Below are 25441 nucleotides of genomic sequence, written 5' to 3' on the forward strand. Positions count from 1 at the left end.
ATAATAAACTTTAAAATGTTACAATCTGTCTCCAAATTTTTTTTTTACATGTGACACAATTGATCTATATATGTTAGTTGTATTTGTAATTTTACGCCAGTAACATTTTGTTTAGATAAATTCTTTTTCAATAGTGAGCTTCTGTAACAATATTACCTTAAGTTTAAAATTAATCAGCTCAATAAGACATTCTATGTAAGAATATACTAAAAATGTTAATTGTGAAATTCTGACATAATTTTATTTTATTTGTAGATGAATCAAACCAAGCAAATATATTACTTTTTAATTTGAAAGAAGTAATTGATAAGTTACAAGCTGAAAGAAATTACTTCAAAACTCAAGTAGAAAAACTACAATTTGAAAAGAAACAACTAGTTATTTCCAATAAAAACCTGTCAAATAAGATTGATTGTCTATAAAAAATTATGAAAACTAAATTCTTTTTGTAAGTTGAAAATTTTTCAGTTTAATATTTAACTAAACGAAATTTAAAAACAGAAGGTAGGTAACATCTTTGTTATTAATTTTAATTTATGGTAGCAAAAGGTCTGAGAATAACATCACAAATGAAATTAATTCAAATCAAGTTAAAAATTCATCATCTAATATTAAAAATTTTGAAAACATTGACAAATCTGTAATTATTGAAAATGGTAAGTTGGAAAACTTGTTATTAATTTTATTTAAATTAAATATTAATTTTTTATTTAAAGTTAAAAGTTGTTTACTTATTTTAACTATATATTTAGTTACTACTAAATTTTAGGACAAATACTAGTTTACATGCGTTTTAATTCAAAAAGAAATGAATTTAGTTTTGTTTTTTAACTTTTATATTTTTGTTTAATTGCTTTATTTTACCCTTATTTCTTATTATTACAGCTCCAAGTTCAACTGGTCTTGAAAAAATTGGTCAGCTTAATGAATGCTTAAAAACAGTAAAGGTTGAAGAAAAGATATCACATAAAATGCCTGAATCTCAAAATAACGATTCTAATAAACAAAACAAAGGTAGTTTAATAAAATTTAATTTTACTGCAACATTAGTATAAGTTAAGCAGCAAAATGTTTTTAGGTTGTACCAGTTCTCAAATTCATGATGAACTATTGCAGAATACTTGTGACCAACTTAGTAGCTCTTATAAATCTAGTGGTTAGTAAATTTTGTTTAGACAAAAAATCTTAAATGCAGTTTTTAGAAAGAAAAAACTCATTTAAATTATTATGTATACACTTAAAAATATTCATACACACATATATATACATATATATATGCATGTAAATTAGATTTAAAAATTCTTGTCAGGAAACACTTTGTTCATGCATCTATCTGTTTTGATGAGTTTACTAAAATGTTTTCAAAATAGAAAACAATATATATTAAATGTTCCAAATACTTTAAAATATATATTTTATATTTAAACTATGATTTTTAGTGTAATAATAGATAAAAATAAAAATCATTGTTATAAGTTTGTTGATTTTTTCAATGTTTACAGAAAAACAGTTTAGTTGCCAAATTTGTCATAGAAAATATTCTAACAAAAAATCTCTTGATCAACACATGAAAGTTCATGACGAATCAAAATGTTTTAAGTGTGATGTTTGCTTGAAATTATTTATTAGCAAATCAGTTCTCATAAAACATTACAGAACACATACTGGAGAAAAACCATTTGCTTGTCAACTTTGTAATAAAAATTTAAATTCACACTAGTTCAACATTAAGCAACTCATACCGGAGAAAAAAGTTTTGCTTGTCAAGTTTGTGACAAAAAATTTGCTACTAAGTCTACATTAGTTCAACATCAAGCTACTCATACAGGAGAAAAACCTTTTGCTTGTCATATTTGTGATAGAAAGTTTTCACAAAAAAGTAACTTAGTTCAACATCAAGCTACTCACACTGATGTTAGAAATTTTAAATGTTCTGTTTGTCCAGAAGGTAGATATTTTAAAAGTAAAAAAGAGCTAAATCAACACATGGTATATCATTATGAACCTAAATTTTGTTGTAGATATTGTAATTATAAAAGTTATACAAAAAGTGATTTATCGCGGCATGAAAAAAAAACACATTAAAAAATAACTTTATTGTTATTTGCAATGATATTTTGTTTATTATAAAAAAAGATTTTGGATTTTAGTTTGTCTGATACAAAAAGTTTCAGATATGAAAGATAAATATATACTTTTAATAAATTTAGCCAAGTTATTCAATTGTACATTTTTAAGGATCTGCAGATTTTCTGAAGTTTTAATTTTACTTCCTATAATTAAAAACTAGTATCAAGTTAAGAAAAAATTTTACTGATCAATCAGAAGATTTTTTTATTCTTTTGTTCATTGTTTTGAAGAGTTCTTTGTTTCTGGAAAATATTGTCTTACTATTTAACTTTGTTTTTGTTAACTTGTAAATAAGTGCTATATTTAAAAAAGAACAAAAAGTTTTATACAGTTAAAAAACCAATTATAAGCATACTAAGTTAATTAATTTTTTTTTCGTAAAAAACCTATATTGAGTATTGTTTGCTAGAAAAGCTGTTTTATTGTTTAAAAATATTTTATTTATGTTTAAATTTCAGGTTTTGTAAATACCTTAAGTAGTTTTCAATTAGTTGTTCAGTTTTAAGAAATATATGACTGAAATACTACATAATGGAAATCACTAATAAACAATTGCTAACTAATAAAGGTTAGTTAATTATTTTATTTTAATTAAACTCTACTTTTGATGTTAATACTTTTTCAACTAATTGCTAAAGTTAGTTTTTAATAAAAATAAATAGGATATTCTGGAAATAATAAATTGATTTTAATTATCTAAACAATTAACCTTAAAATGTTATAATCTGTCTCCATATTTTTTTTACATGTTACACAATTGATCTATATATGTTAGTTGTATTTCTAATTTTACGCCAGTAACATTTTGTTTAGATATATTCTTTTTCACTAGTGAACTTCTGTAACAATAGTACCTTAAATTTAAAATTAATCAGCTAAATAAGACATTCTATGTAAGAATATACTAAAAATGTTAATTGTGAAATTCTGACATAATTTTATTTTATTTATAGATGTATCAAACCCAGCAAATATATTACTTTTTAATTTAAAAGAAATAATTGATAAGTTACAAGATGAAAGAAATTACTTCAAAACTCAAGTAGAAAAACTACAATTTGAAAAGAAACAACTAGTTATTTCCAATAAAAACCTGTCAAATAAGATTGATTGTCTAGAAAAACTTATGAAAACAAAATTAATTTTGTAAGTTGAAAATTTTTCAGTTTAGTATTTAACTAAACGAAATTTAAAAACAGAAGGTAGGTAACATCTTTGTTATTAATTTTAATTTATGGTAGCAAAAGGTCTGAGAATAACACCACAAATAAAATTAATTCAAATCAAGTTTAAAATTCATCATCTAATATTGAAAATTTTGAAAACATTGACAAATCTGTAATTATTGAAAATGGTAAGTTGGTAAACTTGTTATTAATTTTTTTTAAATTAAGTATTAATTTTTTATTTAAAGTTAAAAGTTGTTTACTTATTTTAACTATATATTTAGTTACTACTAAACTTTAGGGCAAATACTAGTTTACATGCGTTTTAATTCAAAAAGAAATAAATGTAGTTTTGTTTTTTAACTTTTATATTTTTGTTTAATTGCTTTATTTTACCCTTATTTCTTATTATTACAGCTCCAAGTTCAAATGGTCTCGAAAAAAATGGTCAGCTTAATGAATGCTTAAAAACAGTAAAGGTTGAAGAAAAAATATCACATAAAATGCCTGAATCTCAAAATAACAATTCTAATAAACAAAACAAGGGTAGTTTAATAAAATTTAATTTTACTGCAACATTAGTATAAGTTAAGCAGCAAAATGTTTTTAGGTTGTACCAGTTCTCAAATTCATGATGAACTATTGCAGAATACTTGTGACCAACTTAGTAGCTCTTATAAATCTAGTGATTAGTAAATTTTGTTTATACAAAAAATCTTAAATGCAGTTTTTAGAAAGGAAAAATTAATTAAAATTATTATGTATACACTTAAAGATATTCATACACACATATATATATATATATATATGCATGTAAATTAGATTAAAAAGATTCTTGTCAGTAAAATTTTGTTCATGCATCTATCTGTTTCGATGAGTTTACTAAAATGTCTTAAAATAGAAAACAATATATATTAAAAGTTCCAAATACTTTGAAATATATATTTTATATTTAAGCTATGATTTTTAGTGTAATAATAGATAAAAATAAAAATTATTGTTATAAATTTGTTGATTTTTTCAATGTTTACAGAAAAACAGTTTAGTTGTCAAATTTGTCATAGAAAATATTCTAACAAAAAATCTCTTGATCAACACATGAAAGTTCATGACGAATCAAAATGTTTTAAGTGTGATGTTTGCTTGAAATTATTTATTAGCAAAACAGTTCTCATAAAACATTATAGAACACATACTGGAGAAAAACCATTTTCTTGTAAAACTTGTGACAAAAGATTTGCACAAAAAATAACGTATTTCAACATCAAGCTACTCATACAAGAGAAAAACCTTTTGCTTGTCAAGTTTGTGACAATAAATTTGCTACTAAGTCTACATTAGTTCAACATCAAGCTACTCATACAGGAGAAAAACCTTTTGCTTGTCATATTTGTGATAGAAAGTTTTCACAAAAAAGTAACTTAGTTCAACATCAAGCTACTCACACTGATGTTAGAAATTTTAAATGTTCTGTTTGTCCAGAAGGTAGATATTTTAAAAGTAAAAAAGAGCTAAATCAACACATGGTATTTCATTATGAACCTAAATTTGCTTGTAGTCACTGTGCTTTCAGAGCTCATACTATGTCTAATTTAACAAATCATTTAAAAACGCACATTAAGGAGTAGTGTTACTGTAATTTGAAAAACACAATCTACAAGAGATAAATACTAGAGCTAGACTGTCTTTCTTTTTGTTAAGTATACATATGATTTCTAATTTTTTTATTTTCAAACATTATACGAAATATATTATTTGAATAAAGATACTAATTTTAATTCCTCCTCACAAATAAGCTTCATAGATTTTTGTTCAATGTCATGAGTAACTAAAAAAAAAAAAGTGTATTGTGTTTAGTTAAAAACAGTAAATTACTTAAAGTATACTATTTCTATATCTCTTGGTATGTATAAATACTTCTAGTTATTTTTTTCTGTTAGATTACTGAAACGTCCATTATAATAAAAAAGAAGAAATATTATTTTTCAAATTTGTTGAAAAGACTCAACATTTTTCAGTTTATTTTGTAAACAATTCGCTAAAAACTTGAACTTTTATTTTTTAAGTACAAACTTTCAATTGACAATTTTTTACTATAGTAAATTTTTCATGAGTTTTTTGATAGATTTTTAAAAGTTTAACTATATTTTCTAAAGTTGGTTTCTAAAATTTATGTTCTATTTTTTATACAAATTGCGTTAGATACTTTCAGTTTAATTTTATTTCACTTTAATTTATAAAGAGTAAGTTATAAAGTGTAATACATTTTTTTGAATATTAAGTTTGATCTTAAAATTTTAGTTCTTATACTTCTCTTTTTTGATTTATTCTAGATTTTAATATTAGAATATTGTTCTTTCTTTTTATTAGTTTACTCTATGTTATACAAAGACTAATTAAAATATTTAAGTTTCCAATTTTTTATTATTTAAAAGTTGTTTAACTTCAAAATGTAACATTTCATATTTTTTGTTTAATTTCAGAGTGTTGTGAATGTATACAAAAGTTTTTAGTGATTTTTGATTTGAAAAATATTTATCTGAATTGCTATGAAAATCTTAAAAGGAAATCTGCTTATAATTGATGGTTAATGTCATGTCCAGGACAAAAAAGGAAAGAATAATGTTTATTAGTTAAATTTCTTTTTCTATAACTTGAAATTTTATAGTTTTGACGTTGTTACAAAAAAAAGGTTAAATAATACTAAGTATGTAATTTTTTTTCTAAAAATGGTATAAAACTGAAAAGTTAGTTTTTTCTAAGACCATTTTTCTTTTTTACTCTCGTTAATATTTAATATAGTAAGATAATTTTTCAAGTCTTTCCAGTATTCCTTTAGCTCAAATTTTCTTAGAATTCGTATCGGAAAACTAAATTAGACAGTGATTCAAACAAAATGTATGCTTTAAAGAAATATGGTTAACATATAAAGTTTTTTGATAAATAACTTTTAAAGTTCCATGGTAAGCTTTTAATTTAAATTTCTACCATAGGGTATTTTAGTTAATTACCTAAGATAAAAACAAGCTCATTCATTTATTATTGTTTTCATAAAAACAACTAGGTGAATGTAAATTGAAAACTATTTTTGAGTGTAAAAATAGGTTCTATTGAAAAAGATTTACATTAAACCTTGAAACTGTTATTTCAATGTATTTACAACTATTGTTTGAGAATTCACTTTGTTAGCAGTGATATAATAGTTGGATTGTAAATGTAAATTTTAGTTGAAAAATCAGTGTAAACTTGTTTTAGAAAGTGTAGCCTGTTTAGGGGTCTTAATGATGGCTTTGAAAACTCTCCGACTTGAACATTGCAAGATATATTGTGGTCGACACATATACAATTAAAAGTTTTTTTTAAACCTTTTTTCGTTATGAAGTGAATTTTGCAAATTATGTGCCATCAAGAACTTCAATAAAAACAATTTTAACTTTGTTATAATTTAGAGTTATTCGTTTAAGCTGAATAGTGATATAGATTCATAATTCCCATACTCTCAAAATACTCTTAATTTAATACCAAGTGGTCTGGTACTACTAAACTATAATTTGACTGTAAACAAACTATTTTTAATCTAGTCAATAACATAGTGATAATTAAACTAATAGCAAATTATTTTTTATTAATTTTACAAAACTTTAAAACAACCTTAGGTAAATGTAGAACATGCAGCTTTAGTCAAAAAACATTAAGAAGTTTCAAAACATCTAATAATTTCTTATTTAGTTTATTTCGGATAATTATATAATATAAGATAGAAAGAAGCTTTTTATTGATTCCTATCATTTAGATTTATTTTATTTCAAAATCTGGTCCTAACTAATCTTCTATGAAGTTTTTATTGTTGTTGTAAAGTTTTTTAATAACATAGAATTTTACTGCTTTTAGTAATATTGAGCAATTATTTAAAGGATTTTGTATATATGTTAATTTCTAAACTACTGTGTTAACTAAATATTTGTAAACACCATTTTAATGATTAACAAACCTTAAAATGTTGTGGTAACATAATTTAATTTATACGTAATAAACGGTTGCCACTATACCTTGAATCCTGGAAAAACTGGAATTTGACAATTTAGGCAAAAATAACCTGGAAAAACCTGGAATTTAAGAAATTTTGAAAAAAAACCTGAAAAACCTGGAATTTTTAAGAATTTTTACATGTTCAGTAATAAAATTTTGATTTGACTCAAGAAATTTATCATATAGATAAAAAAAAATTGTTATCACTAAAATTAAAAAAAAAAAACACATTTTAAGTAGTTTTACAGTATCTTTTCAATTTTTTTATATTGTTTAATACTGTTTCTTACCTTAAATTTAACTTTAAACTAAAAATAAACCCAAAAATGTGTACTTTTAAAAACCTGGAAGAAATTTGAAAAACCTGGAAAAAAATTTAAAAAAACAAGTGGCAACCCAATATGAAGTATAAAATATACAATCCAACATTTTTTAAATTTTGTTTTGCAAATAGCCTAGTCTGGGACAGGGTTTATTAGTACTCTTTATATAATAAAAATAAATTTGTTAGTCAGTACTTCTAATGTATTCAAAAAATTTATAGTCAAAAAAAATTTCAGCAATTTGTAAAAAAAGTAGTTGATTTAAACAGTTGAGCAAAACCTTGAAACTAAGCTTTAAGGTTGTTTTAAAAAAGTTGGAATAAAATATGGATGGCAACAGTTCAAATTACAAGGATGCATCTGGTTACCATGACAGCAAGCCTTTGTTGACTTCAAATGACAGCAGAACAGATGAAACTGTGGTTAGATTTCTTTATTAGTTTGAAAGTAATTCCAAATTTTTTCAACTGTTGTTTATTAATGAAGCTGAGTTTTAATGAGGTGATTATTAAATAAAATTAAATAAAATTTTACGAAGCTTAAGTTTACAGTTTATTTTCCATATTAATAATAATATAGTTTTTTAAATATAATAGTTTATTATACTTATTGCAGTTTTTTGTTTTTGAAGTTTACTAAGCTCAAAAGTGTTTAAAATATTATAAGGTTGCCACTTACTCATACCACCAAGTCTATATATGGTTAGTTTAAAGCAGGGTTTACCAAACTTTTTTTTTCAAAAGGCCCCCTTTAATGAAATCTAAGAAGCTGTGGCCCCCTCCAACAAGATTTCTCTAAAACCTACCATTAAAACTGCTTAAGGTTTTTTTTTTGTTCTTCATCATCAACTCCAGAATGTCCAGTGTAAGTTTCATATTATGGCCTTGTGGGTCCCCTGTGGCCTCTTACTGCTCATGGCCTCTGAGTTTCTGTAATGATCTAATTTGATCCAGTTTGGTAAACCCTGGTTTAGAGTTACACAAATATTAAAACCACCCTAGGTTGGTACAAAACTTTTACTTAAAACATCAGGCTCAAAATAATAAAAATATTTGAAAACTAAGGCTAGTTTTATTAAAATTTAATCATTTTCAAGCTAGTTATTTAATTTTTTTTTTCATATTTGGTAATTTAAATAAACTTAAACAGTTTTTTAATTGATTTGTGGTTGTATAAATAAAAGTAGGTCTTTTAAAACAAACTGTTACTTATGTTTGTTATAGTACTAGTTCACTTATATTTTTAATTTTGTTACTTGTTTAATTTTGCAATTGTTTATGGTATTTCAGTTGTCTTCAATTTTGTATTTTGTTGTAGTATTCAACTTATAAGTAATTATTTTTTTTCATGAAACTTATTGGATCATTTAAAAATTAGTTATATTCATCAGATGAAAAAAAGGCATAAACAACTATACTTAGAAAACAAAAGCACTTTTCGATCAGTAAAACTTAAATATTTGAATTTTTAATAAAATGGTATATGAAATGTATATCAGAGGCGTATAACATTTTATATGAGTGGAAGAACATATAATCTATGAATTTTTCTTACAAAATTTTTTGCAACATTAAATGAAATTAATTGGAACATTTTTTCTAACTAAAATAAAAGTAGTTAAAGTTGTTCAGAATTCCTAATGACTGTGTAGTAAAAAAACTGTACAATAAGTGTTTAGAAAAAAGAAAACAACACAATTAAAAATAGTTGCTTAACAGCATAAAAAAGAAGTAATCCCGGTCAAGTTATCCCATGAGAAGCTTGAAGAAAGCAAGTTGTTAGCAAATAATGCAGCGGATAAATCACCTGCAGGAGATGGAGATAAGATGAAGTTGATAAGAAGCGATTCAGTTTCCATTCAAGTTGAAACTGAGGATCTGATGACTGTCAAGTATAGAGCTGGTATGTTTGTTACTAGGTTCCATTTTAAATACAGGGTTGTCAAAAAACCTGTAATCCATAGTTACATTTAAAATAGTTTTTTATATAATAAGTTTTATAAAAGTAACTAACTGAAAAAAATTAGCTCTGTGTATCAAAATTTTATAAAATTTTATAAAATCAATTAAATATTTGTATGTTTATTACGACTTACAAGGTTTTATATTAAAATACTCTATTTAAATTCATAACTGTAACTGATTGAAAATAAACTATAGTTTTAGAAGTAAACTATACTGTTAAACTATAGTAAGCAAAATTAAACAATAACTTTATTTAGATATTACTGTCAAAAGAATAGTTATTTTAAAGAGCTTTCAAAATATTAAGATACTTATCATATAACATACAACTTTAATATTAATTTGTTTGCAATACCACAAAATCATATTTTATTTATTAAAGTTCCGAAAATGAACAAATGTGAGAACTGCGGTCAGCTAGTGAGAAGTACTAATGACGAAAAAGCAACTTCAAACGATGAAAAAGCAGTTGATGAAAAACCTCACTGTAGCTATACAAGCAGTTCTGCAAGGAAAATCTCAGGCTCACTGTCCACCAATTCATCTCTGGTTAGTAGTATATATCGAATCATGGTAATAATATGAGTTTTTGTAAGCCTAGCTGTTGTAAACGTTTTAGCCACTTAAAATTATATGTGCATGCGCCTAGTCTTTACATACCAAGTGCAAAAAAGTATAAGTTTATAAATCCCCTGACTTTTTGAGTTTTTTACTTATTTAATGTAATAAGATTTGTTTTAAACATGAAAAAAATTGTGGCAAAGTTGCATAAAATGTAGTTTAAAACATATATAGTTATTTTCTTGTTTTTTAAAGTTGTATTAAGTTTCTTTTATATTTTTTTGTATTTATGTTTTTATAATTTTAATTAATATATAAAGTTTAATGAACTTAATTTTATCTTGATTTATTTTCATAGTAAAACTGTGCTACATAGTTATACAATGCTATTTAGTAGTTGTATGTGTATATATTTAAATTTGAAAGCAATTATTTATACAAATATTTTTTCTGTTATCATTTCAGATTTATTGCTTTGCAACATAGGTTTAACTTTTTTAGTTTATAAGTAAACAGTGAAAGTATAAATAAAAAAGTAAACAAAATACTCAAAATATGTCAAAAAGTGCTTCTGAATCACACTTTTTGACATATTTATATTATTATGACTTAATAAAATTTTTATGTTAATACATCTTACTATAAACCAAAAAAATTTACTAAAGTAAAAAACTTACATTAATTTTTGTGTCACTTTATATTACAAGAGCTTAATAAGTTTCGCAGTCACAAGATCATGTTTTAAACAACATTTTTTATAAAGTTTTATCAAATAAAAGCTCATTTTTTTGAAATAAACTTCAAGTGCACCATGGTTTACAAAGAAACTGTTTTTTATTGGAAATTCACGTTCGGCACTTCAAGTAAAATGTCATATCATATTAAAAGTCTGTATTGGAATAGGTGTGCAAATAAATTTATAAAATAAAAATTTTATCTTGAATTTAATAATGTCAGTGTTATTAATTTATTTCATCTGCTTTTGAAAGCAGGGTTTTCAAGTGAATTTTTTCTGAAGTGGTACTCAACGTTGGTTTTTGTTCGAGGTAAAGTCATGAAATTGTAAGAGTCTTATTTAAAAGGTGTGCAAATAATTGTTTTGTTAAAAAAAATAATTAAAGTCTTGCTTTCAAAGTTTTTAAATTATAAATTGTATCTCTATGTCTTTGAAATTAGTTTTTGAGTATGTTTTTTTCAAGTACCTTACATTATGCTTACATTGTATTAGATATAAATTTAAATATAGGGCTTAAGATTTTCAATCTCAAAGATTTTTTATACTAAAGTTAATTTTAAAAGTTTTGTTGTTAAAAACTTGTTTTTACCATCAAATTTATAATTTAGTAAGTAGTTTACAGTTAAACTAAGATTTTTTTTGAACTATTCTAAAAAAGTAATGAACTTTGAAGAAAAACTTTTGTCAAACTATGGCTGAAGTATAATTTATAGAAAAGTCATTAACTTAATTGTACAACTATAACTAATTAGAATGTGATAAATGTTAAAAACTAAAAAACTTGATAAAAATGTTCACGCGTAGTTTAATTCAATAACATCAATTAATAAATAATCATTGCCAATTTTGTTGCTGTAGAAATAAGATAAATATATCTTAATTTGTTTTTGATCCAAAAATTATAAATAATGTTGTTATCTTAGCACATTATGTTGGATTTTAAACACGGTTTTTATTGTTTGATAAAAGTTAAGTTAAATTTTTGAACTATTTCAATCTTAAAGTTTTAAAATTTTATTTAAGTTGGTTAATCTTTTAACCTTACCTATTTAAGTTGACCTAGTTTATCTTCTTAGTAAAAACGGACGATTTGAAAATAAATATTTAATTTAAATACGTTAAAATTTTCTCATTGATTTTAAAAGCTTAACGGAAAGCGTTTAAACTGACATGAATATTTTAAAGTTTTGCAATTTACTAAACTATGGACCTAAAAACCTACTTTATTTAGTAAACTAAATCTAATTTACTTATATGATTAGAATACAGTTTACATCTATACATAAACAAATTAACTTTTAGTTTATAAGAAATAGTTTCTGAATAGTGTTGAAACGAAAAATATTACTGTTTATTCCTAATCTTATAGTAATTAGTTACGTTTTTTAAATTGTTGTACGTAGTTGTTCTTGAACATAATTGTTGTTTAATTTTGAAGCAACAATTAATTCTAAGCTGAATGTACTTAGTTATGTTTTTCTAGCAAAACAATGTTTGAACATTTAACTTTTTTTTTAATTTACATATTAAGTCTAGACAGGTTTACATCGGGAATAGTTAATCTATAATAGTTCAGAAAATTTAAGATTACATAAACAAGATTAGTTTTATCGTAAGTTAAAAAAACAATTAGAATATATACGACTTTAAATAAAAATGTTGTAAAATACACTTAAGTTAGTCATAAGTTTTGTTTTACAACTATCACTATATTTATTTTAAACAACTCTAAACAATAAATTTTGTATAAAAATAACTTTAAAGAAAAAACAGTTTAATAAAAATAGCTATTGATTCAGTATATGTTGTAAATATAAAACAAACAGCCAAAGTTTACTCTAGTTCGTTCGCAAATATGAATTATTAATGCTAATGTCTTTTCAAATTTGCGTCACAAACGTATCCTGTTTGTTTGAAATATTGCAGTTTTGAATTTCACACTTGGCTGCTATATTACAGTCATATATATTTTACTTTCTTGACATATTATTGGAATATTTCCTTATACAAAAAAGCATGAAATTTGAAGTATTAGCTAAAAGTAATTACTGTTATACTTGAATTTTTTCAATTTTTTTCTTTAAACTCTGAATATGTTAAAAAGGTTTGAACTGAAAAATATTGCAAATATATTTTACCTTTCATCTTTTATGCCATGTTTTTTTAACTTTGAATAACATTTTATAAAACTAAATTTTTCACAAAAACATATTTAGAAAGTGATATTTCATAAAAACATTAGTTTAAACAGTTTTTCTAACTTACAGATTATTATGATGTATTAATGTGTATTTAATAATTTTCTTTAATTTAAACTAATATGTATTTCTGTTTTTTATACTAGTTAATATATACTAGCAAAAAAAAAACTAATGGTTGTTAAAGAAATTCCTAGTGAGGTTTATAAAGTTTTACTACAACGGTAGCTTTCATAATTTGTCAATATTAAGGTTTTGTAAGTTGAAATGCATTAGTATGTTATATTCTTAACTTGCTGATTTATAAGAAAAGATTGTTCAAGTTTTTGTTATTACTGATGTGCGTATTAGGTAAAGTTTGTAGGTAATGAAATTCTTACACATTAACAGTTTATTTAAAAGAAGCTTTTTGTGAAAATTAAATCAATTAATTTTAACATATTGGGAAGACACTGGACATTTATGTAAATAAAAATTGATAGCCTTTTTTTATTTAATTTTTTTAATTAAATATAAAATCATGACTATTAATAATAAGCTATAAACAGTAAATGAAAAATAACATCTATTTTACATTTGTTAAAAGTATTACTTAAATGTTTTAGAAAAAAGTAAATGGTTAAAAAAAAATCAAAACTATTATAAGCACAAAATAAATATCATTTTGTTGCTTAGTCTTAAAACATCTCTTTTCACTTCTTAAAACAAGTGTTACTGTGTAGTTTATTTCATTTTAGTTAAATCCTAGAAACACTTTTGTGTGGAATAACATGTAAGATATGTCAAGTGTTGTTTCGACAAAATGTTAAACAAACATATGTAGTTTATACTTGTTTAACATGAGTATACTTAGGTCATCTTAAATTCAATAAAACTTAGTTGATGTTAATAAGTTGTAAAGTATTTTAGTTATTTTGTTTTACATATATCAAACCTAATTAATTTTAATTGAATTATTCAATAATGTAAACTGAGATATCGTTGTTGTGAAGCAAATTTGAATTTAGAAGTTTTAATTTGTGAATGTTTAATTATTTAGCTTTAAATTGCCCTTTTTTCTAGGTTTTATTGATATTTATTATTTTTCTTAAAATGTTGTTAGCCAGTCTGAAACAAAATTTGATTTAGAAATTCTTATTTGTGGATGTTTTATTATTTAGCTTTAAAACTCAAAGTTTTTTTGCATTAGAAAAAACTTTGATGTTTACTATCTTCATAAAATGTTTTTAGCCAAATTAAAATTGTATTAAAAGTTTTGATAGTTCATTGAGTAGCATAAGTCTTTATGGTAACTTTGTTATTTGTCTGTCTGGTTTTCATAACTAGTTTATTTTTATAAAGTTTAGTAATGTTTTCGATTAAAATAAGAATAAAAAAAAAAAAACAAATTAAGCTTTAAAAACATGGTTCTTCAAAAATATAAAAATAATAGTATTATGGTGTCATTTCTTTTACATAATTTCGAAAATTAGATGTTCAATACCAATATTTTTGGTTCAAAGTTGAAACGAAAAAAATGTTAAATTTTGTAGTAAAGCAAAACTTTTACCAAAAAGTAACATTTTATTAGTTATAAAGTGTAAAAAGACTGAATAGTTATAGATTTTTGCATATAAGAATATAAATTTTCAAACATTTTGTCTTTAAGTTTTAATTTGACAGCTATTTCTTCCTACTAAATTTTCAAATTCAGTTTAAATTGTTTCACCCCTAATTAACCTTTGATAAGTTGTAATATTTTTTAGTTGAAAAAAAAAAACAGTTTAATTTGCTGAAGAGGTTTTTGATAAGGTCAGAATTTAATTCCCAAACCATTAGTAATTTAATTTATAATCAGGTGTTTTATCTGGGAAAAGTTTAATTCAAAGTTAGTAACCTTCGAACATAATAAAGAGTTTCTTGTAAACAGTTGAAATTTGATTATAAACTTGTGTGAACTGTTTTATTAGTTGTCAAATTCTGTTTAGTATGTTTAACCCTACTTAACCTTATTATATTGCTTCAATAAGCTTGTTACAAATATCTTTTCAACATATATTAAAACCAATATTTTTCGAACATTACGTTTTTCCTACATTTGATTGCGTATTAAGTCTGTAGACGTAATATTAAAGTTTGTATAAGATTGTATTTGCAAATATTTTTTCAACATACATTACAAGCAACTTTATTTTGAAGTGCTAAATTTTGAATACATATTATTGCTTATTAAGAATGTAAACATTATATTTTTGTATTTATGTCTGTATTTGATATATAATAATAAAAAGAAGTTTTTAATTTGTATTATTAATTTGTGTACTTTTTTAAAAAACTGTAAAAAACTTTTTGTGTAAAAAACTTATCAGAGCACTATGTTGTTTGAACCCAATGCGGGTTGACTTTAAAAATAACAAACATGTTTTTCAACTAATATTTAAATATTTTTTATTTGTGATTTTTACGCATTAGTGACATCACAACTAAGTAAACATGAAAGTTTGCCAACATGAACTACATTAACCTCTGAAAAATAAACTTTATTAACCTTTCAACGTTTAATGTCAACAAACAAAATTGAGTGCTCATGTTTTGAGTAAATAAAAAGTTATTAAAAAAATGTTTTAAATTTGCTAAAATTATGTTGTTGATTTTGTTTCGTATACATGTAATTAATACTAGTATATTTTAGTACATATGACTATTTTATATGATTTTTAACAAAAAAAAAATTCTCACTATAAAATTTTAAATAGTTACTATGTTTATTGTGTGATACATAAAAGCATACACAATTATTACAAATAGTGTTAAACACTTTAATTAGTTATGATAACTTATAAATTTATTTTTTTAAGTGTTTTGTGTTAAAACTTGAGTTTATTGTTTAATTAATCAAATAAATATTTAGAAATATTATAGTGAAAGCAAAAGTTGAACACACCATAATTTGTACAATTAAAAAAAAACAATGAAAAATGTAAAATGTTTACTTGTGTAAATGTTACGTCATTATACGGAACTATTACAAAACAATATTTTGTAATATGTTGAGTTTGTTGTAGTTTTTGCCACATTTTTAATCAATTTTTTTAGTACTATGGTGTTACATGATACATATAAAAAAAAATATTGTTATTGTCAATAGTATTGATAGACTTTAAAGCGCATTTATTATTATTTTTATACTACAACGCAAAAATGTTTTATAAAAATTAGTTATTTTTTAAACTGGACTTATAAGCCAAGTTAATTAGTTCAGAACAAATTGAAAAAACAAAAAACCTTAAGTTTTTTTCTTAATTTTAGTAATTTTTTAGGGATTACTCTATTTTGTTTTTGCTTCTGTAAACAGTTTAGTGTTTATTTGTTTATTATTTTCAATAGAAATAAAACTAGCTAAAGTTTTGTTACAAACATTAAGTTAAATTTTTCATTCTTGCATAATACATCATCTAGAATATGTATATAATTTTAAAACATAAACGCTTTTATATGAAATTATTGTCACAATTGTTTGTTTGAAAATGTTGTTAAAATAACAGTTTTATAAAATTGTTGTTAGGTTTACGACTATCTTTAAAACTATAAAGCGTAAAAACATCAAGAGAAAATTTTAAAAAAATGTTTACTTTTCAAAGTATATCTAGTTATAGCATAGTTTAGTTGGATAATAACTTTTATTAATTCAAGAAAAAGTTTATGAAAATAAATATTGTAAAAAAAGTTATTCACTCCAAGATCGAATAGTAGTTATTAACAATTGTACTGACACAACACAATGAAATTTGAAAAAAAAAAACAATTTAAAAATATCTCAGCGGAAACTGACTCACAAGTGTTTAAATTACTCAAAATAAAATCGATAAAAATCTGTTGAAATTGACCTATAAATTGCGATTGTTACGTCATAACGTAAACAAGATAAGAAACATTTGTTTTGATAAAATCTAGAACGCCCATGAATATATAACGTATCAGATGTTTATTTTTATAGCTTATACAAATAACACTCCTTCAAATGTTGCTGTTTTGTTACTTTTAATGTCTTTTTATTACATTTTAATATGTTTTATTATAATAAATGTTTATTTTAAAGGTAAACGTTTAACTTTTTCAAGTCTCGGTTTAAACTGGTAAGAATCATTGTGATTTTTAAAGATATCTAAACCTATATTTGGAAGTTAACATTCACTAAAATAAAGTTTTTTTAACTTTTAGTTTTGCTTTGATTTTTTGAGAAATGTTGAAGTAAAATGTAGAGTAAAATCTTCATTAAATGTTGAAGAAAAGTGTTGATAAAATAGCTGTTTAAGCTAACCCATAAAGAGCAGCTTTAAAATTTTTGTAATAAGCATTTACAGCTAAATTACACTAAATACAATAGTCTTAGAAACTAAACAAATGTTAAAGTTCTAAATTTAAAGTATAAGCAGTTGAACTAAAAACTGGGTTTTAGAACTTCTAAATAAAATCAAAGTCTTAAAAAGAAATGTCTTATAAAGTATAATTTTCTACGTTTTTGAAAATCATTGTTAAGTTTTTTTTGGCTAATTTAAAGTTTTGAATTTAAAGTTGAAAAATGTTGATCCTAAATATATTTACCATATGTTAATGACAATGTATGTTTTTACGATGTCAAGTATAAGAGACGTAATGCTATTAGTCTTGAAAATAAACCTATAATTGTTATTAAATTTATTTGTGTTAGCTTTAGTTTCTCCAAAGTTGCAAGACACTTAAGTTTTACTTTCTTTTCTTAAAACCTTTTTTTTTCAAAACCAATGTTTGCCAGGAAGTAGGAAATTGTATTACTTATTTTTCATAGATTTCTTTTTGAAACAAGTTAAAAGTATGTAAAATTTGGCAAAAAATTACTCAAGCATCATATTTTAAGTTAAACAAAAAAAAGTTTATCTAGAATTCTTTACTTCTGAAGTTTCTGAATCCTTGCTTACATGTATTATGTAACATAATTTAAGTTTGTATTTATTGATTAAAATGTTTGAATTTATTTCATTGAACTTGAGTTCAGAACTATAATAGTTACACAAAAAACCGAAACTTATATTTTTATGTAACATATTTTAAGTTACATGTTTGTCAATGTTTAAAACTTTACAAAATTTTTATGTGTTCTTTTGTTTTGTGGCTTTGAAAACGATCTGCGTAATATTCTTATTTAGTTGAGATATGTGTTTAATTTGTTAAATAGTTTAATGTTCTTGTTATAACAAATAAAATTAAACTAAAGTTTATAAAACTGTTTTTGGAGTTGATGAGAACCTATTTATAAATTTTATTTAAGTTTACCATTTTTACTTTGAATATTCAAATTTTACCAAATTTGATAGTTAAATAAAAGTAGATTTTCACTAAGTATAGAGCTTATGATAATTTAGTCTTATTGTTGATAGGTGTTTTATTTTTACATTGTTTTCTTTGTAGTTTAAAAACTCAAGTTTATCTTGACTTATATCGAAGTCGTTATAAACTAAACTAACTGTTTTCATTGCTGAGTCAAGTTTAAAACATTTTATTAAATTTCAAGCAACGCTAGCATATCAAAAAAAAAAAACAACTTTGATGTCATTATTCAAGTTGAAAGACAATTATGTAAACATTATTCTACTACAAAACAAAGTTTTCGCTCTAATTTAGTTACGCCCGTAAAATTATATTATTAAGTTGCATTGAAATGGCCAATTATATTTTATAAAATACAGTTTTTGTATTATTATTTGTTGAGCATAGGACATAATTTTATAAAATAGAGTTTTTTCACCATTATGTTTGAGTATAGGACATAATTTTATAAACTGCCTTCATAAATTTGTAGGGTACTTTACTTAGTTTAAGTTTAATTTTAAGTAGTACTTTTCTTGGTGCTATGTGAAAGTTCAAAAAAATGTTCTGTTATTTAATAAATATTAAACAACATGTTTTTAAATCGTTACACTTTTGTTGATTGTAGTTTGTTGTTAGTTGTTCACAGTAAAATACAAACGTGTGTATTCAGTAAAGCTAACATTTATGTATTATTTTATGCAGAACTAAAATGAGAACAACATATAAATCAGAAAATATTTTTTTTTAGTTTATACAGCCGGGTCTATTAAATTATTCCCATAAACGCCGCCATATCAAAAAAAAAATTCCCTCATTTATTATTATCAGTTAATTACCCATTTACCTTTTCCTAACTAAACACTGCCCCCATGTAGCTAAAATCCAGATATTGTCCACTTTGGGAAACCCTGCTTGCTATACAGTTATCTTGCTGTAAGTGCTTCAAGGGTTGTAATAAAATTGAACAAAACCTATTTTTAAGTAGTGTGCAGTTATTATCCATTCAGTAATCTTAGTTCATTATCATTGTAAGTTTCTGTATATAAGTAATTTTTCAAAGACCTTATTTTAAATTAGTTTGTATTTCAAATAAGTATACATCATTGTAACTCAGTTTGTTATCTTAGTAAATTTATGTTATTAACAGCTATATATAAATATACTATTAGTATTAACAAATTTGAATAACTTGTACAGCAAGAGGATTTCTGCAGAATATGCCACTGCGAAGCCGATAGTGAAATTGGAAGACTGATAAGTCCTTGTAGGTGTAAAGGAACATTGAAATATGTACACCAATCTTGTCTGCAACAGTGGATAAAAAGTTCTGGTTAGTAATTATATTTAAAATATAAATAATTCCTTTTGGATTTAAGGGTATATTGAAATATGTACATTAGAGTTGTTTGCAACAATGGATAAAAAGTTTAAGTTGCTAATATAGTTATCCTAAGTAATTTCGATTTTAATACTAAAATATGTTCACTTATATGTAAAATACTTAAATTTATTCACAAAAGTGTATTAAATGCTTTGGTTTATACTACTTTTTTTAATTATTTTAAATAATTACATCGAAATATGTTCAAGCTTGCAACATAGGTTAAGGCTCAGGTTTATTTATTTAAACGTTTTATAGTTTACATTAGTTATGTTAATATTTTGTGATAGATTTAAACTCATTTTAACTCATTTTCAATAATTTAATCAATTATTATGTATAAAATATAGTTTTCAACTTAATTTGAAATTTAGTTTAAGAGTTAAGTTTACAAAAGGTTCAAAAGAAAACTTGCTGGAATTTAAACTAATATATGATAATAATACTTTGAAAATAGTTTTAAAATCTGAATTATTAATTGAATTAAGCTAAAAAATAGTGTTAACATATTTAAAAGTATTACAACTTCAATGTGAAATAAAACTCTGCTTTTTTGAAAAGCTACATTAAAATTTGTTTATACAAAAGATACTTCAACTTGATCTTATTACTAGTTGTTTTGCTAACTAACTATATCGAATTACCAGGGCAAGAGCTTAGTTTTGCTGTTTAATCAATTTAACTAAATCTAAGGTTTCCTTTCAGTTTTCAACCAACAAAAGTTTTATCGATTCGCATCCAACTTTTAATTGATTTATTTTATTTTCCGGAAAGCGTTATGAAAACTCGATAGCCAACTCTTGCTTTCAGTTTAATTTAACACTCAAGTTTTTAATTCTTTTTTATTCGAAACGTAAACACTTTTGTCCATTTTTACTTGAAAGAAAATTTTACAGTCAGAATTTCAAAAGAGTTTTCAGTTTTCACAAAAAGTTTCAGAAAGCATGTGTCCAGTATGTACTTCAAAAAACTTTTGAGAAGCGTTGAAAATTGATTTGTAAAACTTCGCGCGAAAGTCACCTTTCTTTTATTGATTAAAACTTTCACTTTCAACTTATATTTTTCGTACATCCTTTTAAAAAAAACTTTGCACTGACTTTTAAGTTGGTTTTTTATGCACCTTTTGTTATTTTTTTGTTTACATCCTGATCAAACTTAAATGGCATATTGCTTTATAAATTTAATTGTCCACTTCAAGTTTATTGTTTTCATCTTTGACATACCGGAATAAATTAGTTCTTGCGTCACAATCCAAAATTTTAATGTGAGTTCATCTACTGAAATAGAGAAAACTTTTGGTTTAATAAAACAGCAGTTAGAATTTATTGCAGTTTTTTCACACAGTTTTTACAACTAATTTCCTCATATTATATTATGAACGAAGGAAAACAAATGATGAGCAAAAAAGATAAACTATTGTGTTCCTCTCGAAAACCTCAAATAACTTGCGTTTGAAGTTTATAGCTTTTGTTTACTCGTTTATCTTTTTTGATAACACAAACTTGATGAACCCTTTTCAGCATTCATCTAAAATTAATTTTTGGAAGAATGAATTTTAGCATCTCACTAGCTTGTGAAACATAAACATCAAAAACAAACTGTTTATTTTTTTTTATAAAATGTTCTCTACAATTCACACGAAGATAGAAGAATATGTTTATTTATAAAAAAAAATTTTTTTAAGTTTCTCAACAATAATAGTCCAACACAGTTTTATTAGACTTTAAGATTTTTTTTGTCATTTAACAAATAGTTCACAGGATAAGTCACGAATACCGTTTAGTTTCATGAGTTAGCTGATTTTTATGAACAAACTAAACTTTGTGGAAAATAACAATTTACTAATTTATTTTAAATAACGTACTTTTGTTAGTTTGTTAACCAAAGTTGATAACCCTTCTCTGGTGTTTTGTATTTAGTAAATAAGGTTTAGACTAATAATTTTTTAGAATTTTTGTTCTGTTATTTTTTCATTTGAAAACTTTATAACTTTTTTTCCTAGTTTAAACACAAAATCAAACTACTTAATACTATTTTCAATACACTTCCATAAAATACTTTAATACTGGTTTTGTTGTTTAGAAATATTTTCAATAAGATAAAATATCAAACTATTCTTTTATTTTATATAGTTTGAATAACCGGCTTAATTATAGAAAGTTTTGATTAAACGGGAAATCCTTTCTTTCTTTGTTCAATATTAAATACGAATTAAATTAAATTTTAGTATTTTTAATGTAAACAAAGGCATGATCCAAACAAAATCTGTTTTGTTTGTAAATTTACTTATATTTTTGTGCTTTTCTCTGCACAGCCAATTTATTGATTATTTGATGAATTAAATTATTTATGCGCTTTAAAAATTTTTATGGCTTGACGTAAAAATTCTTTTAACTTTATCTTGCTTATTTCATATAATTTTCTGATGTGTAATAAACTGTGATAGGAAATTTACAAATATTGATTACAACCTTTTATTTATTTAATAATCATAGGATTTCATAATTTTTTACTACTTCAAAATGTAATTATCTTAATATAATTATATGATTGCAATGAAATAAGTTTAAAGTTAGCAATTATTTTAAACTTAAATACTTATTTTTACTTAAGAATAAAAGTCTAACATATAAGTTACAAACTATTTATAAAGTAAGTGGCATATATAATTAAACTATTCTTAAACATATTATAGCAAGTTTATTAAAACTTCGTGAAATTTAAATAATTTGTTTAGTTTTACAATTGAACCTTAATACTATAGTTAAAACTTTACTTTGAATATCTATTTGCAAGTGTAACCTAAAAGCTTATACTTCAAATAAGAATACAGTACAACTGTTTTTTTATTATCAAATGAAACAATAAAAAAAAAACTTTAAGTTAAAATAATTTTTTCATCACAGTTTTTAGAAAACTACTTTACTTACATAATAGTTTACAATAATTGAATTTGTTTTTGTTTACAACGAATTAAGCTTTTATTAGCTTGTTTTTAGTAAACGATTTCTAGTAACTTAGCATTTTACGGTCATTAAACTTTAATTACAAACATTTACGATATTTAATATCGATTCAAAGAGGTTTTAAGACCTTTAATACATTTGTGCAAAGTTTTTTTTCGTTTTTTTAAAACTATTGTTTAATCTTGTATTTATTATTTTTAAACTTTATAGAGCGAAAATGTAAAGTATTAAGTTTTCAAGTAGCTTGATAAATAGAGACCTTACTTATAATTTCTATTATTTTATGACAAAAAATAGTTTTCGATTGATTTTGTTAGAAAAGTTTACGACTCCAACATTTTTGTGTTTAGTCTTTGATTTATCAGCAGAAAAATTCGTTACATAAATAATCCTTAGCTTTTAATTTTTTCATAAGTTCCACAGACTTTCCCCTATTTTAACAGAAAAATTCAACGTTTAAAAATGAATTTTCTAAATACTCAGTATAAAATCTATAAATCAGTGGTGTGTTGGTCAAAAATATTTAAATAAAACTAAATGTCAGATTTTTTCTTCAAATAATAAAAACTGGCTCAACTTTAAAATAGTTTAGTGTTTATTTTAAACAGAAAACTATAAATTTGTTTATTATTGAAATATATTTAAATATGTTTTTATTTATTTTTTATAGATAAAAACAAAGGCCCTATCCACCAAACTTTTTTTTTTTGTTGTGATTTTACTTTTTAGTACAGTCTATATTTTAGAACATATATGTTGTTTGTGTTTATTTGTAAAATAATTTGTTTCTGCAATTATAAACTTTTACAATTAACTAAAATAATAAATTTTTGTTGTGTTATAAAGAAATACATACAAAAATAAATAATTTTATTCTAAGTATATTTAAAAGTTGTCTAAAGTAGTCTTTATTATATCAAAAAAATTTTATTAATATACATAAACATAAATTTTAAAATTTTTAGTAACTATATTTAAATTATACTAGGAGTATTTTGTTTTAAATGAAAGTTAAAACCCAATTTTCAAACAAGAATACAGTACATTTTTTTTATTGTAAACACTTTAGGGATTTTTGATAAAAAATTTAGAATTAATCCATATACATTTTTCAAAATACTAACAATTTTATTAATTTACTAAAAGGATTTTGACAAAATAAAAATACATATTTTCATTCTTTCATGAAGTATAGATTTTCTTTCTGAGATTAAAGCTATTCTCACCATAATTTGCAATAAAAATGTTTATTTTTGTTCAAATTAAATTAAGCTATTAATAGTTTGTTTTTAATAAACAATTTTCTATTTGTTTATTAGGTAATTTGCCAGTCATTAAGGATAATTACAAAAGTTTACAATAAGTATATAATAAGTGAAATATATATTTAAGTATATTTGTAACCTTTAAAAAACACTTGTAAAAGACTTTTTTTTACTTTCTGGAGTATAAAAATAGTCCTACAGTTAAAATTTTCTATTTATTATTAGCTTTGTTTAAAAACCAAACTGTTAAATAGATTGTCGAATTTTAACTTACTTTTGATAAAAGATTAGTTTACGTTTTTATCTTAACCTTAAGTTTTCTACAAAAGTTTCAAACTAAAAAAAAAGTATTTAGTTTCAATTAATCATTGAAAACAAGTGTTGCTTAAATAATCTTTAGAATTTATTTTTAATTTATTACCATAAATTGTATAAGTTTTCCTTAGTTTTAGCGAGAATTTCGATGTTTTAAATGAATTTTCAAAAGTGAAAAATCTATATGATTCAAGTAGGTTGTTTAGAAACAATTCAAATAAGCTTAAGTATTAGACTTTTTCTTTATACATGAAAAAACAAAAAGACCGACTTTACTTAAAAGCTGTTTTTTTTTTTTTAATGTACTTACCCTTCTTTGTCTGTTGATTTTTAAATAAGATTAATATTTTTTAAAATGTGTTTTAGATATAAACAAAAGATGTACCCAACAAGCTTTGCTTTGTTTGTAAGTTTTGTTATATTGCTGTACTTTTCTCTATAATGTCAATCTATTGATTGTTTGATAATGTTAATTATTTATGTCTTTAAAATTTGTAGCTCTTAACAAGTGAAGTAGTTTTATTTTTCTTTTCATCTTTATCTTATTTTTTATATTCAAGTTTATATCTAAAAGTTTGTTGTTTTTTCAAATTGTAATACAGTGTAAAATAAAACTTTTGCTAGTTTAAAACACTTAAAAATATAAATATGAAATTGTTTCAAAGTTGATCATTCTTCTACTTAAAAGTTCTAAAGATTTCACTTTGTTTAAGTTGAAATCTTTAGAACTTTCTTTTTTTATTTTGATTTTTTTACTTCTTAATAACCTCAATATTAGTCAAAAAGTATATAATAAAATTACTGTTAATGGCTATTGTTTTAAAAACTGTATAAGCAATTTAAAAGTAAGAGCATTAAACTACCTAGAGAAGAAAATCTTCATAACTATACACAGTTTAACTTGCAGTAACGTGATTTATGTTTGTTTAGAATTGAATTAAACTTTTAATAGCTTGTTTTTAGTAAACAGTTTTTCTTGTATTTGTTGTTGTTGTGTTAGGTAATTGGTCAATCATTAAACTTTAATTGCGGAGATAATATGTAAATTTAAAGACGTTTGTTCAACCTTTAAAACTGTT

General features: G+C 23.1%; 1 protein-coding gene across 1 annotated transcript in view; it reads left to right on the top strand.

Moving 5' to 3' along the window:
• The first annotated feature begins 7893 nt into the window (after positions 1-7893).
• Positions 7894-25441, top strand: part of LOC145841765 (E3 ubiquitin-protein ligase MARCHF1-like) — a 30257-nt gene continuing 12709 nt past the window's right edge. The window contains exons 1-4 of the mRNA XM_082949119.1: positions 7894-8070; positions 9367-9550; positions 9995-10161; positions 19633-19765. Coding sequence (XP_082805245.1) covers positions 7975-8070; positions 9367-9550; positions 9995-10161; positions 19633-19765 — 580 coding nt within the window. The 5' untranslated portion in view covers positions 7894-7974. The remainder of the gene's footprint in view (positions 8071-9366; positions 9551-9994; positions 10162-19632; positions 19766-25441) is intronic.

This window comes from Thalia democratica, chromosome 7, assembly GCF_965202585.1.
Source record: "Thalia democratica chromosome 7, ktThaDemo2.hap1.1, whole genome shotgun sequence".
NCBI classification, from domain to species: Eukaryota; Metazoa; Chordata; class Thaliacea; order Salpida; family Salpidae; genus Thalia; species Thalia democratica.